This window comes from Oenanthe melanoleuca, chromosome 2, assembly GCF_029582105.1.
Source record: "Oenanthe melanoleuca isolate GR-GAL-2019-014 chromosome 2, OMel1.0, whole genome shotgun sequence".
Lineage (NCBI taxonomy): Eukaryota > Metazoa > Chordata > Aves > Passeriformes > Muscicapidae > Oenanthe > Oenanthe melanoleuca.
The window spans coordinates 110,771,604-110,785,951 of record NC_079335.1 but is presented as its reverse complement, the minus strand read 5'-3'; the positions used below and the strand labels follow the sequence as shown (position 1 = coordinate 110,785,951).

The following is a 14,348-nucleotide window of genomic DNA, read 5'->3' as shown; positions in this document are numbered from 1 at the left end:
ATTTTTAAATTATTTTTCTTAAATTTTAATAATTTTTATTAGCCAGTGTTTTTAATTAAATTAGTGGGCATTTCAGGTTTTAGAAATATATATAAAGTAAAACATACCTCAAGCTCTTCAACAAAGGCTGCTAGATCTTCTTTCCAGAGGTCTGAAGGAGATTTCCTTTTAAGATCATTTAGTTCTCTCTCCTAAAACAAGAAAGTAGAACAGAGCATGTAAGCAAAACTAAAGCAAAAGCCACTGGAGACTGAACATTCCCAACAGGCACATCATCTGTGTCATTTCAGAACAAGCCTTCCAGGTGTACCAACCTTGGAATCTCTCTGCTTAATCAACTCTTCCACCTTCTCCTTGGTGAGTGACCACAGGGACATGTTCAAAATGTAGTTGAAGTCAGGGCCAGAGGTTGCTCCAGAAGCAGAGGAAGCATCATCATTTGCATTCTGAGAGTCCTCCTCTTCTGCTGCCTGAGGTGAAACATGCACAATTACAGGCATCAGTGATCTCAGCTCTGTGCATGAACAGTGACACTGCTCCAAAGCACCATCACAGAGCAGCAGGGTGTGCCCTCACAGATTCAATAACCTGAACATTTTCTGGACCTTTCCAAAAGGCCGTGTTCCTGTGACCTTCTAGAGCTGATTATTTTATCATTTGATTTAAGAAAACAAATAGAACCTGTGCTAGAGCCTTGTGTGCTGCTGGCTGCAGATATTGGTGCTGTCCCACCTGTCTCTCAGGGCTGAGACCTTTGTCCTTTGGGCAATCATGGATATCTGTTCTTTCAGAAAATGAGCACAGTCCTTTGGATAAGAAGAGCTGGTATCAAAGCCCAAAATGTGCAAACTAAGGTTTGAAAGTAGCTCAAAATTTTTCTAAATAACAGTTCTGTTATCAAATAGAAATCATTCCATAGAGATAAAATACAGTATTAAAAATACAAAATAAATGTGAAATGAAAAAATAAATAACTAAAGCAGTAGCAAAGACACAGAAAAGGGGTGGCTGAAAGAAATTCAAAGCTGCTTTTTCAAAGCAGTTCCATCTGCCCATAGTAATGCAAATGTAACTTTGAAATTAAACTCACCACATCTCTCTTTTGGAACAATAAAAAATGCTTGATTTTAAAAAAAGTAGAAACAAAACAGGTCAAGGTATTGGTCAAATTTACTACAATAAATTTAAAAGTCATAGCTTTATAATATCCATGTTTCTTTGCAGAAAAACAATTAATAAGTTGTGTAGAAATAATTACATTTAATAATTAGTTGTATATGTAGGGTAACTGATGCAACACCATGTATCTGTATCAGCCAGTCAGAAATCAAACAGAGTCAGAATCAACAGAAAGCCTGTATTGATTTGGGTACATTAAGAAATTCAGTCCTCTGCAATCTCATTTTTCAGGTTTGTACTATCTAGTTTTCTTCTAAGCATTATCCATATACAATATCAATATTACATGGCTTTGCTTTCGTGTAAGTTTAATTGTTTTTTTTTAAATGGAAGCCAACAAGGAGTAATGAATAGTGTTTTTAAAGTGCTATGTGTGTGTTGCAAATTAAGTTAGACAACTAGAAAACAAGTTCAGCTATATCCAGATTATTACCTTTTCCTGTGCTTCTTTCCAGGCTTTTACTGGATCAGATTCATAGCCTCTCTGGACCAACATCTGAATCAAATCTCTTTTTGATCTGTTCTCTACAAGACACACACAAACACAGAGGAGGGGAGGAAAAACAAAAAGAAGGGAAGTCAGTGTCATGAAAACATTGCGAGCAAGTATTTTCTACTACACTTTAATAATTTCCAGATCTTCCCCCACTGTTCACAACTGTAACTTCTGCCTACTCACCAATGGTGATTTTCCCTTGTATCTTCTCCAGGATGAAACGAGCCTGGTTGTTCAGCTTGGTGGACTCTGCCCCCAGCATCCCCACCAGCCACTCCTTGCGCAGGCTGTAATAATGCAACCGCAGATCAAAGAACTCCTTCAAGATGTCCTGCACAGTTTCGTACTTCTTTAAGCACCCCATGTGATCAAACAGCACCTAGAAAATACAGGATAGACTTGAGAGAGGCTGTGTAACTCAGACTTTTTGCGTAAGTGTTCAGTTCTATTGCACATATAAAAGCACCCTACAAAAAGTGGTATTTCAAGGAGTGTGAACTCAAACCTCACTGTGGAGCTACACAGCAGAGAGCTGGATGGACTTTATTACATATTTATATTTATTATAAGTAGATTTAGGATGAGATTTATGGAGCACAATCAAACAAAAAGACAGCTATACAGAGAAATATGCCTGAATTCACTTGAATGACTAATTTTATCTACAAATTAAATCTCGAGTTCAGTAGCAACTGATGATTCACAACTATTTAATATAACAGTTGAAAAGCTTAATAATCCTTAATAGTCTTTTAATTCAGCTGTGAAATCTGTCACTTTTCAGCTCTGAAAACTACCATCCTTCAAGTTTAAGCACAAAGTAAGAAATCATTTTTACTTGATAGGTGGAATCAATCCTGGCTTCTGACATCTCCAGTTTAGACATTTACTGGTGAACTAGTCACCCTTGGTGCCCTCCACAGTCAACTGAAAGAAATAAACCCCTCTAGGGGATAATTCATCTATCCAAAATAGCTATTTGGGAGCAGGGGGACAATGGCCAAGCTCTCATAACTTTTTAAGGTCCCTACACTAGGGCAGATTAATTTCTACACAGGTACAGAATACAGCCCTTACAATCTATTATTTATTTTGGCAGGCAGAAAATGCAGGAACTCAGCTGCAAAACATTTTGTAATCTGTGAAATGTAAAACTGACAACAGATTCTCACAGTAGCTCCTACAGTTGTTTTAATATGTGAGAAATACCATCACCCTGATGTGGCAGATTTGCTTTTCAAGCACAATCTACAAAATAAGTTGAGTAAGGCCTGTTTCCTTTTCCCATTCTACAGTCTGTAATTTATTTTTAACCTATTTTCACATAGCTTTTGATGTACACAGCAATAGCAACGAAAATGATATTTTTGTTTTGTGATAATATCTGAAAGTAGCATCTGCCATAAAAAAATAGAACTGTTTTTTCAGTGTCTGTAAAGACAGGATGTTTGGAAATCTTCCCAAAAATTAACTTACATTCAAAGCCCTCTCAGAACAGACAGACATCTATATTTATTCATATTATTAGTAATTAACAGCACTATTATGTCTTCAGCAGCTTAAGAAGAGTGTTTGCTATACCTTACCACCTAAAATTTGATTTATGCTGGTGGAAACACTGGATCATTTAATTCCTATTAGAGGAGTAACAGTCCTGCAGAAAGTGCAATATTGAAAATGTAATTTGTCTCAAGTTTAAAACTCAAATGTAATTATAATATGGCAGAAAGTTATTTGTATGATCTACTTTACATTAACCACTTTTGGTTCACTGCACAGGAAATTTTCAATTACAGGAAGGCAACCACCCCAGGCCTGTCTTATTTGAAAGACTCATCAGGACTAAAATGGATTTGATTATTCATATTGACATAGTATTGGTCATCATTACAGTTTTCTACTGTTGAAATAATTTCAAATACACAATGCACTGTTCACTACCAAGAACCAAAGTATACTACAAAAACATTTGATTTTACAAGCAACAGTGGGGATTCTGATAGCCAAACTTGAAAAAGTTACCATAGAATTACAAGTAAGACTTGTTTGAAGCTTAAAGACTTTGTGCAATCCAGCAGCTTCTGCCTGTGCAAGCTTTTCTTCTGTCATCTTCACAACAAATTTCACAGTTGTATCAGTGTGGTATTCCTTGTAGTCAGAAATTAATGCTGGAGTTTTTTCAGTCCCATTCAACATAGGTTCTAGAACCTGTTCTTTGTACACCTGTTGAAAATAGGGCAGCAGAAAACAGAGCCACTTGAAATGCCTTAAAAATGCAAACCAATTGAACAACACAAACTTCCAAAGTTCTGTGCATTACCTCTGATACCATTTATAAGTTATAGGACCAGTAAAACCTGATACCATTTACAAGTTATAGAACCAGTATAACCTGAGAAATGCAGGCCAAGAGCAGTACAAACATAAGAGGCAGAAACCAGGACAGAAAGGGCTGCTGTACAGAGGATTAGCTATGAATTAGCTATGAAAGCAGGAGAAGCAGGTTTCTCTGTATTACAGCACAGAGAACCATCTTCTACAAAAGCACACAGGAGAATGAAACCATGCTCCTTTCCATGTGTGTATAATCATAAACTGTGTTAGAAGTTTATGCAGACACAGGATTAAATAATTTAATGAGGAATTCTTCACTGTTTTTTGTTTTTATTAAAATGTATTTCACTATTACTTACCTGGGTCCATGTTCTTACAGGAAGCTCTGTAATCTCTACTGTGTTCCTGTCCACCACAAATATTTCACCACTCACTACATACTGATTTTGACCAAGTTCCTGAATGGTTCCTTTGAAGTTTTTGTAGTTTGGGAGCTGAAATTGGAAAAAGCAGCAAAGTGGTAATTATCTTTATAAATAAAAATGTAAAAAATATTTCTTTTCCATACTCCATACAGTTATCACTGTATATTGCACTAACACACCAACAAACCTCTCTTGCCTGTGAAAATGTGAAGTCATAGGAAAAATACTACAGAAAAAACCCCAAATACACACATGTAAGTGACAGGACCAATTATCCTACTGTCCATAGAGCAGAAAAATTGTTAAGATGCAGATGATCCCAGTGAGGTGGTGAGTTTTGTTTTAATTCTTTTGTTTGTTTTTTTTTCATCTTTCTTAAAGAAAACTAAGAACAAATAAGGCACGACAGAAAGCAGATTAACACCCCACAATAACTTTACAGAAGTGGTGCTGCCTCCCCTAACCATTTTTTCATTTTTGTGCTCTTTGGCAAAGATAGTGGAACCCATCCAGGTTAAACTGTAGCTAAGAGGCTGAAAAATTTTTTTAACAGGATTGATTTCTTTATCCAGCTTGACACAAGCACATACCAGCATACAGAAAGGTGCTAGATGGAGGCAGAACTGCCTCTTTCAATCACAGTGAGCTTCAATTGACTGTAAGACTACAGGCCTAGAAGTCCTAAAGGAAGGGCAATGGATTGCATTAATTAAAAAAAAAAATCTCATTGTCCCCAAGAATTTGAAAAAGGAAAGCCACTATGTATTGAAAACTGATATTGCAACCTGAGTGAAATGTGATCTAAATAAAGAAAAAAAAATGTTTCTGCTTCTATGGCTTAGTAAACACAGCCAAGCAGCAATATCCATCAGTTGTAAAATTAAGGTTACATCAACTGCATTTCATCCCTTGGTCACGTATGTTTTGGGTTCACACAGGTTTTATTCCTGCCCAATTTTTTTCATGTCACTTCTGGGACTTCTAAAGTTTTGAATAAACAGAAGCTAAATGCATTTCAGAAGCTGCTGATTTTCTTAAACACCAACAGCATCTTCTCCTCTGCCTACAGATATATAGAAGGGAGAACAATTCAGAAAGCAGAAAGGTAACGTTAACTTTGGCTGATGATATTTAAGTAGTACTTTCAAAAAGAAAGAGTGATACAACTTTTTACTCTGCTGCCATATCACAGCTATCCTGTAAGACTTGTAACAGTCAGCACGCTGAACATGAAGTCCTTTAAAATAATTGCTAAAAATAAAAATAGCAATGTTTTTGTTTCAAGGTGAACTTCCTCAGCCTCTTCCCAACAGTCAAGTAAAGCTCCTACATAAAATTACTGGGACAAACCAACTCTGATGCTCTAATAATTAAGAAGTTCCAGAAAGAAAAGAATTAATTTTGTAAGTACACACATATAAAATACCAATATATACTATTATTTTTACCATTGGGTGGGGATCTAGGCCATCCAGCATTCGTCTCACATTGTTTACAATCTCTCTGGTATCATAGTTTGGAAGTTTGCATGCCCAGCCAGTACCAATTCCTTCGGCTCCATTTACTAAGACCATGGGAATGATGGGAATGTACCATTCAGGCTCTACACGCTGGTTGTCATCATACAGGAATTTAAGCAAGTTGTCATCCACTGATGGGAAAAGTAGCCTTGCTAAAGGGCTTTAAAACAAAACAAAAAAAAGAAAATCATTTAACCTAAAGTCCAGTAAATAAAGAACATTTTGCTTTAACAGCCTTTGGGCCCAGGAATTATCTGTTTGCAGATTTTTCTCATGTCTTCCTTTCTCTTTGCCATTCTGAAGCTGAAAATCCAATGTACACATCTCCTGAGATAACAAAGTTCTTCCCAGTGGAAGCATGTGTTCATAATAGATGATGTTTGTTTCCTTCACAGTAACACATGTATCTGGTACACTAGCAACTGCTGACATTTAACACCTACAAAATATCATTCTTTGAAGCTTTCAGAACACACAGCTCAGCATGACACCAGGGCCCCAGTAATAAACCAACACAGCATCCAAATAGTAGCAAAATTTCCTTGTTTAACTGTAGGAATAGCAAAATGTGATGGATGTTCAAAACCACACTTAAGAGATCCAAAGCAAAATATGTGCTCCTATCAACATATTTCAATCTTTCTCCATTTCTCTCCTCCATGCCCCCAAAAATGGAGTGTTGTGAAAGGATGAGTTTCATAACAATGCTATTTAAAAGAATGCATTTAGCTTGACATTAATAGTTTACCTTAACATGGTGAAAATATAGCGAGGGCTGGCAGCATCCTTTCCACCATGAAGCCTGGTGCCAAACTGACCAATAGGTTGTAGCAGATTCACATTGTTACTTCCAACAAAGTTCTGAGCCAAGTTGACAATAGTCATCATTAATGCTTGCTGCAAGAAAATACATATTCATAGGAATGAGACAGTCTATCCTAATCAGCCAGTAAAATCTATTTTAATGGCCTAAAATTGTGTGACTAACCTGAATTAAATTTTTAAGAAAGCAGTCTACCTAAAAGGATTGTTGTAACCTATTACAAAGGCTGCTGGGAATACATATTCTGTGCTTATGAAAACCCCTGAACTTCTCAGTTTCTTCTAAAGCACTTCTCTGGGGGAAGTAAAGGGACATAAACTGACCACATTTGCATGCACAAACCACTACCCATGGTTTCTAAAGGGAGAAGAGAAGGGATGGATGGATCATTAATAAGGCCACTCTTGCTAATATTTCACAGAAATATAAACAAAACAGGAGCTAGAAATAATCTTTGTTCTGACATTGTAATAAGTTTTTGAAGAACAGTCTCTCTTATTCCCTTAAAATACTGTATTTCTGTGCTTCAGAAAAAAATTTCCTAGTATGTAGCTCCTATATTCCTACGATTTCAGAATCTAGAAGTTGCCTAGGTAATTAGTTATCTACTATTTTGCCACAACCCACAATGTATTTGGGATAACACTGTGAACCAACACTTGGAAAGAAAGGAAACAGGCTGTCTCATTAAGCTGCATGTTTGGTTCACTTTCTTTAAAAGTACATCTGTGATTAGGAGAACTCTAGTCAGTAGTTTGCACTTTTAATGGCAGGAACATTTATCTAATATTTTACATGGGCTGAAAGTCCTCACAAGCTCACCATCCTCCATACTCACCTCCCCATGGTGATAAGCTGACATTTCAGCCACAGAACCAGCCAGCTGAGCAACCTTTACTTCACGTTTATCATTTCTCTTAAAGCAAGTGAACAGAACCTTGCGTTGCCCTGGTTTCAGACCTATCAAGAAAAACATCCCATTTTCAACACATACACAAGCAAATGTTTCCAAGTCATAAACTTGTTTTGCCTTATTATCATTTCTAATCTCTCAAAAGAAGTCTAAACATCAAATAGAAGCAAATTTACACTGTAATATTAACAAAATAATAAAAATATAGTTTTAAAAGTGTAATTTAAAAATATACCAAACTTTAAAAATTACAAAAAAGTAGAAACACAAGCCAATTATACAGCATCCAATACATTCTAATAAAATACACCTTGATCCTAAATGTGCAACTTCCACAAGTCAAGCATTCTTTCCATTCTACTCAGCAAAATCTTTTTCCTAAAAGTATCAGCACAAATTCAGCAATGACAGCTGTAACTGTAGCTTACATGTATTTCACAGCACTCTGAAATTTTACTTTTTGTGTGAAATACTCAAACACACATTAAAATTCAATGACAAAAAAATTTAATCCTCTTGAGATCTTTTAAAGTTTTAAAAAAGAAGTCAGCCTCTGATGTTCTGGTTTATTTTCATTGCTTAGGCACACTTTAGATACAACATCTGTGCAGAAGGGATTGCATCATATTTCCTGCATGTTATCCAGAACTTTACAACCAGTTCTAGATCATGCTTATTGAGCTAGTCAATGTTTTAATTCACATATATTTCTAAAATGCACTAAAATACTGTTAAATGCTACCATTACTACAGTGGGTCAAATATAAGAGCAAAAGCTGGAAGGAAGACAGAAAAAGAAAAAAAGAAAAAAAAAAAAAAAAAAGAATAAAAAAAAAGACTCTGACTTCAATTTCCATTTCACTTAAACTTGTAATATCTAAACTTTTTTGCAATTAATTGGAATCCTGTTTTTCTACCACAAATCTATACAACAGCCTTAAAGGATTGACTTCACACAGGAGAATCACAAGTAGTTAGAATTGGAACTAGGAGCTGTGAAGACACAGTTAAAATGTTCTTCCTTTTGATTATTTTCTCTGAGATTTGCCACCAGACTAGCCTGTCATATATCACCTAATGATGCTAAAGGACAAACACCATTGCAAGAGCACTACACCTGCTGAACAATTCATATATCCATGCCCAGAATGCAGAATTACAGCTGAAGTTGGCAGAAACACTCATAGGAATTATATATAATATTTGTAATTTTATATATACACCTACATTATGTTACATGTATACATAGACAAAGATATATGAATAACTATGTTCCCTTCTTATTCTCTTACATTTCTGTAGAAACAGTCCACTGCAAGCTCATTCTTTAAGTTTCAGCAAAATCATTCTGCTGTTTCTGAGAAGGCAGTCTGGGTACTGTGTGTTGTAAGGAGCACTGATCTCTTGAAACATACAGCTCTGTAAGTACTCAGGTATGGGAGGAAGAGAAGTAAGTCTGGAGAAGCTGAAACAAGGACTGACATCCTTTGGTTCCCTAGGTGTGCATACCCAACTCAGCTTCATTCTGCATCACAGCTGGGGATCCATCCTACTGGGAAGCTATTGCCCCTGCCCCCTGAACAATCCCTCTCTTTCATCCAAAACACAAAAAGCTCTTGCTGCTTGAATATTTTGGTATAAGTCTCTAGTGTCAAGAAGTCTGACCAGCTCCACTATAAAATGTACTGGGAACTGGAGATAAATACACTTCATTCCTCCCTGAAGTCTCAAGGCCTTTTTTCTGACATAGTAAGCTTGTGCACACAGACAATAGCATGGGTGGAAATTCCTGCTTACACTGTCTGCAGACAGTTTTATAAATGAAGCTGTAGTGTAGTAAAAACTGTTTCTTTTAATGTACATGCAATTTCAAGGGGAGGGTTAGTAAAGCTGACTGACAGGAGCCTAGCAAGATTACAGGTCAGTAAACACTAGAGCACTGCAAGACTGAGGGGAGAAAACATTTGCATCTTCATCTGCACTCAGCTGCTGACTTGAATGTTAATTATTATAAGCACTTAAGAGACTTGCTTTCTCTGATGGTATGAGCAGAAACAAAGTGCTTGTAGGGCCTAGGGAATAGGTCTGGTTAAGTAAAAAGCCTGCACAGCAACAGCTTAAACTTCCTCACACTAAAAACAGGGCAATTCCTTAGCACACAGATAATGAAGGTTGGAAGGGACTACAGAGGCTCATCCAGCCTCCCCAGGCAGTATCATCCTAGAGCACATTGCACAGGATATGGTCTCTCTCTCAAATATTTCCACTGAGGGAGATATTCCCTCCCTGGGAAATTTGTTCCAGTGTGTGGCCACTGCACACAGAAGAAGTTCTTCCTCATGCTCCAGTGGAACTTCCCATGCGTCAGTGCCTGTCCACTGCCTCTTGTGCTACTGATTGGCACCACTGAGAAGAGCCTGGCTCCATCCTCTCAACACCTGCCCTTTTGATACTAATACACATTGATGAGGTCTCCCCTTCTCAATCATCTCTTGAGACTGAACAGGCCCAGCTCCTTCAGCCTTTCCTCATAAGAGAGATGCTCCAGTCCCTTAATCATCTTCACAACCTTCCACTGGACCTGATCCAGGAGCTTCATATTTCTCTTGTACTGAGGAGCCCAGAACTGGACACAGCAGATGTGGCCTCACCAGGGCTGAGCAGAGGGGCAGGATCATCTCCCTTGACCCCCTGGCACTCCTCTTCCTAATGCACCCAAGAATCATTGTTATCATTGATACAAAATTATAACAAAACGCATACATGGAAGTTCTTATATTCCCTACTTGAATGCATTGACTCCAATGCAAATCACAGCTCTAAAAACCATAAAAAAGCAGAAATATTCCAACAAATCATAATGAATTATCAGCTTACCATCAACAAGGGAAGGGATGGATCTCTCGTTGTCTGAATTTGAGAAAAGGATCAACTCCTTGTTAATGAAATCATTGTAAGTCAAATGTTTTGTTGCTGTACCATACAAAAATTGCTGAAAAAAACCACATACATTATTCATTCAATACAAAAACTACATTACATTTAAATCTCAGCTGGCAGATTCATTGCTATTATTTAGGACTCACCTCGGGAAGGCCGTGTAGCCGACGCTGTCGCCTGTCTTCCATGAAATTTGTTAACCATTCTTTTCGGTCATCAATCTTCTTCTTACTGAAGGCCTGGAAAGATTCCAAATACACTAAAGTATCAGCATACAAATGTTTGTGCAAATGTGTGTTACTTCACTCAGAATTTTAAGTATATTGCACTTTCAGATCAAGTGTTCAATAAGGATTATTTGGACAAACTAATCCATATAGCTAACATCTACATTTAAGGAGCAGTACCAGTACATGACATTTCAGACATTTTTGTACAAGGTTTTTTGAAATGACAGATCTCTCACTGTTTGCAATTTAAATTTCTAATGCTTTCCTGAAATCTGCACACATTTAGACAAATTTTATCATTCTTCTTCCCCTCTTCACGTCAGAGTTGTGCTTTGACACACAGGTTTGAATGTCCTTCCCCACAAAGCTTTAAGGCTGGGTTCATCATTTAGACTGATCTGTAATCAGCTCTCATCAAGATAAACAAGTGAAGGTATTAGAAAAAATAACCCACTCTTGTCCTCTTCATGCCCTCTTTGCCCTGCCAATAACTTGTAGCTGTTCCTGACTGGCCATGCCTAGTCCAGTTACGAAAATTGCCAACCTGACAGAATTGACACTGCCCAAAAGCCTAAGCCAGAGTTTGGGTGAGCTGACTGATGGCCTCAGCCTTTATGATCACAAGGCATCACTTTCCAGCAACCACTTACCACTACAAAAGGACACAGGAACATTCTGACTTTGTGGTGTTACAGAAACAGAGCTCCCTTCCAGTGAGTTTCTTCCCCAGAAAAGAAAAAAAATACATAAAAACTGAATGTGTGGTTTAAATAAGATTTTGACAACTTTGGGGAAATTCTGTGAGCTGCTGAGACACTGCCTTTTCTTTCTCAGAGAGCTACATATAGAAACTTCATCATGTCCTGATTTCAACCACTCTCCTGCATAAGAACACAGTCATCAGCACTATCTCTTTCAAAGGACTCCGACTGGAATGCTCCAAAAGAGCTCAGTGAGTAGTTTCAATTCCTTGGAGACCACAATGCTACATAATAAATAATAAACATAGTTTCTGAGAAAGGGACTAAGTGGTATCACCCTGTTTTGCATCAGACTGACTTCACCTGTGAACAAAGCTTGATAATTCACAGTGCCAGACATCCAAAAATTTAAGATTAGGCTTTTGTAAAAAACAGAACTAAATTCTTACAATTTTCTTCTGGCTCGTTTCAGTTTATCTACACCTTTTTTAGACCACTGAAGTGGAAAATGACCAAGAGCTGGATCAGCATAAAAATTATTTCAAATGAATAAAAACAGAATTAATGGAATTAAGAGCTGTTCTTAAATATTTATTCTTCAATAGAATGAGAAGGGGATTTTTTTTGGTTTCTCCACTTAAAACTGCTATTCTAATTCTTAATTTACTAGCAAAAGAGTTTTTAAGAATGCTGAAGAAGTTGCTTTGTGAAATAATTTTTGCTTTCCAAGATTTCAGCTAGCATGAGGTCTGGTGGGGCCAAAAATCCCACACCACTCAGAGATAAACTTGGGGCTGGGATTCCAGAGACCAGCAGAGGAAATGCAGGTGGAAGTGGAAATGAAGCTTCCGTGCACAGCTCCAGCACTAGCTGGTAGTTTCTGAGGTGTAACAGAGGTGAACATCTTCCTCCCAGACTGACAGAATACTATTTTAGGTAACAGTGAGAACCAGCCATATTTGGTTACATGCCTCATAGTGCAGCCTGTGTATGGAGGTCTCTTTGCAGAAATAGAGATCAGAATTCCATTAGTAAAACCACACATTTTACTGTACCCACAGGTTAAGAAAAAAGTTGTTCTGTCTAAGATAGGTATTCTTCCATTTTCGCTTTTTTTTCTCTCCTATCCTATTTTCTTGCTAATGCCACCTACAATTAAAATAGCAAATTAAAGTAGATAAAAGTTGAAATATTTCTTGAGAAAACTGTTTCGTTCCAGACACTTCATATGTTGTCCTTCCACTAGATTTCTTTGAAACACAAGTATTTACCTGCACACAACTATTTACAAAACTTCCAGTATGTAGAGCACATGCATGAATACATACATGACCCACTGACAGACCTTCAATGAACAAACAATATTTTGTTTGGGCTCTATTGCCCAAACAAATAAAAACCCCTCAGAGTATTTTTTTGTATGTTCTGACTTTAAACGCAATTCTGACTGTAACACTTCTTGATATTCACACCACACAAAATTATCAAATCTAAAAGCAGAAGGTGCAGCTCATTTTGTGGCACGGATTAAGCTTATTCCAAAATTTAAAACATTTTCCAGAAGATTCTTTCTCCACCCACAGTATTGTTTTCAGTGTCACGGTTTAATGCAGTTTGGATTTGAGCTGGACTCCATAAGCTGTGGAAGGGGTTCCCTGTGGGAAGCTTCCTTCTGGCCTGGCACAACCAACCATAACCTGGCTAGTTTTGAATACTGACACCATGTTAAACCACTCAAGAGAGCTGAACATGCCTCTGTGAGACTGGCATTTAGAAATGAACAAGGCCTGGGAAAAGCTCTCTTGCTTCCAGCCTTTGAGCAGGTAACCGGGCGCTGGCCCCTTCCCGGGAAAATCTGCTAGGCCGCTTCCCAGCAGGGCTGGGCCCCTTCCTGGTGCAGCCCACTGGTCCTTTTTTCTTTTTCCAGCAGCACCCCTAGGCCATCCCACCACTGGGAGCAACCATGCATCCAGGACCAGCTCCTGGAGTGGCCCCATGGCCGGCACTGCTTGGCCAAAATCAGCGCGGCCGGGGCAGCGCTGCATGGCCGCAGCTATCTCAGCATGGCTCACAATGAACCTTTTTTCCCTTAGTTGCCTTTAGCCAGCCATGCTGCAGACAGAAGGATAAAAGCAGCCACAGCCACTTCTATTTTTAGTTTTTTTGGTGCCAGGAGCCAGCATGACAATAGAGAGGCACGGCGAGCGAGTTCCCCGGTGCACAGTCTTTCTGCGGTGCAGGACTCCATAAAAACTGTTTCAATTGATAAAGCTTGAAAACAAAGGAACCTAGGAACACCAGTTCTCTCCCAAATCAAAAAAAGGAAAGGGTGAAGACACACAACATGGGACACTGAGGTCAGTGAAGGAGGAGTCAAATTCTAGATGGGAGGAGATTGAGGAGATGTCTTAGTTTTGGGCTGAAATGTTCTTGTAAGGCTATGGTGAAGATGTAATTGATACATCAGACTTCATTTCTTCCCTGTAAGTAATGGAACACACTGGGGGCATGTCACATTCTAACCACAGCTGTGAGAAGAAGCACCAGTGTAGAAACAGATGTTGAAATAAGCAGTGAGAAGCTTGAACAGAGAGAGAGAAGAAACTTTGCTGCAGGGATAGAAGAAGAAAACCTCTGTTCCCAGAGATAAAAGAAGAGAACTTGTGTTTCTATACTCAAACAGCTCATCCTTAAAACTGCATCCCAGTAAGTTGAGATGACCCATGGTGGTACTTATGGGAAAAAACTATCAAAATGAGGGACTTCAAGATTGCAGATTTCTGCGTG

General features: G+C 38.1%; 1 protein-coding gene across 4 annotated transcripts in view; it reads right to left on the bottom strand.

Annotated features, from left to right (window-relative positions):
- The window catches only part of TOP2B (DNA topoisomerase II beta), a 60,396-nt gene that overhangs the window by 9,622 nt on the left and 36,426 nt on the right, over positions 1–14,348 (bottom strand). For all 4 annotated transcript variants that reach the window (XM_056486002.1, XM_056486004.1, XM_056486005.1 and 1 more), the window contains exons 17-27: positions 10,777–10,869; positions 10,568–10,682; positions 7,616–7,737; positions 6,703–6,851; positions 5,883–6,114; positions 4,369–4,503; positions 3,698–3,898; positions 1,859–2,054; positions 1,613–1,704; positions 315–470; positions 108–191 (exon numbers count right to left, since the gene is read on the bottom strand). In XM_056486002.1, the coding sequence (XP_056341977.1) occupies positions 108–191; positions 315–470; positions 1,613–1,704; positions 1,859–2,054; positions 3,698–3,898; positions 4,369–4,503; positions 5,883–6,114; positions 6,703–6,851; positions 7,616–7,737; positions 10,568–10,682; positions 10,777–10,869 (1,575 nt within the window). The remainder of the gene's footprint in view (positions 1–107; positions 192–314; positions 471–1,612; positions 1,705–1,858; positions 2,055–3,697; positions 3,899–4,368; positions 4,504–5,882; positions 6,115–6,702; positions 6,852–7,615; positions 7,738–10,567; positions 10,683–10,776; positions 10,870–14,348) is intronic.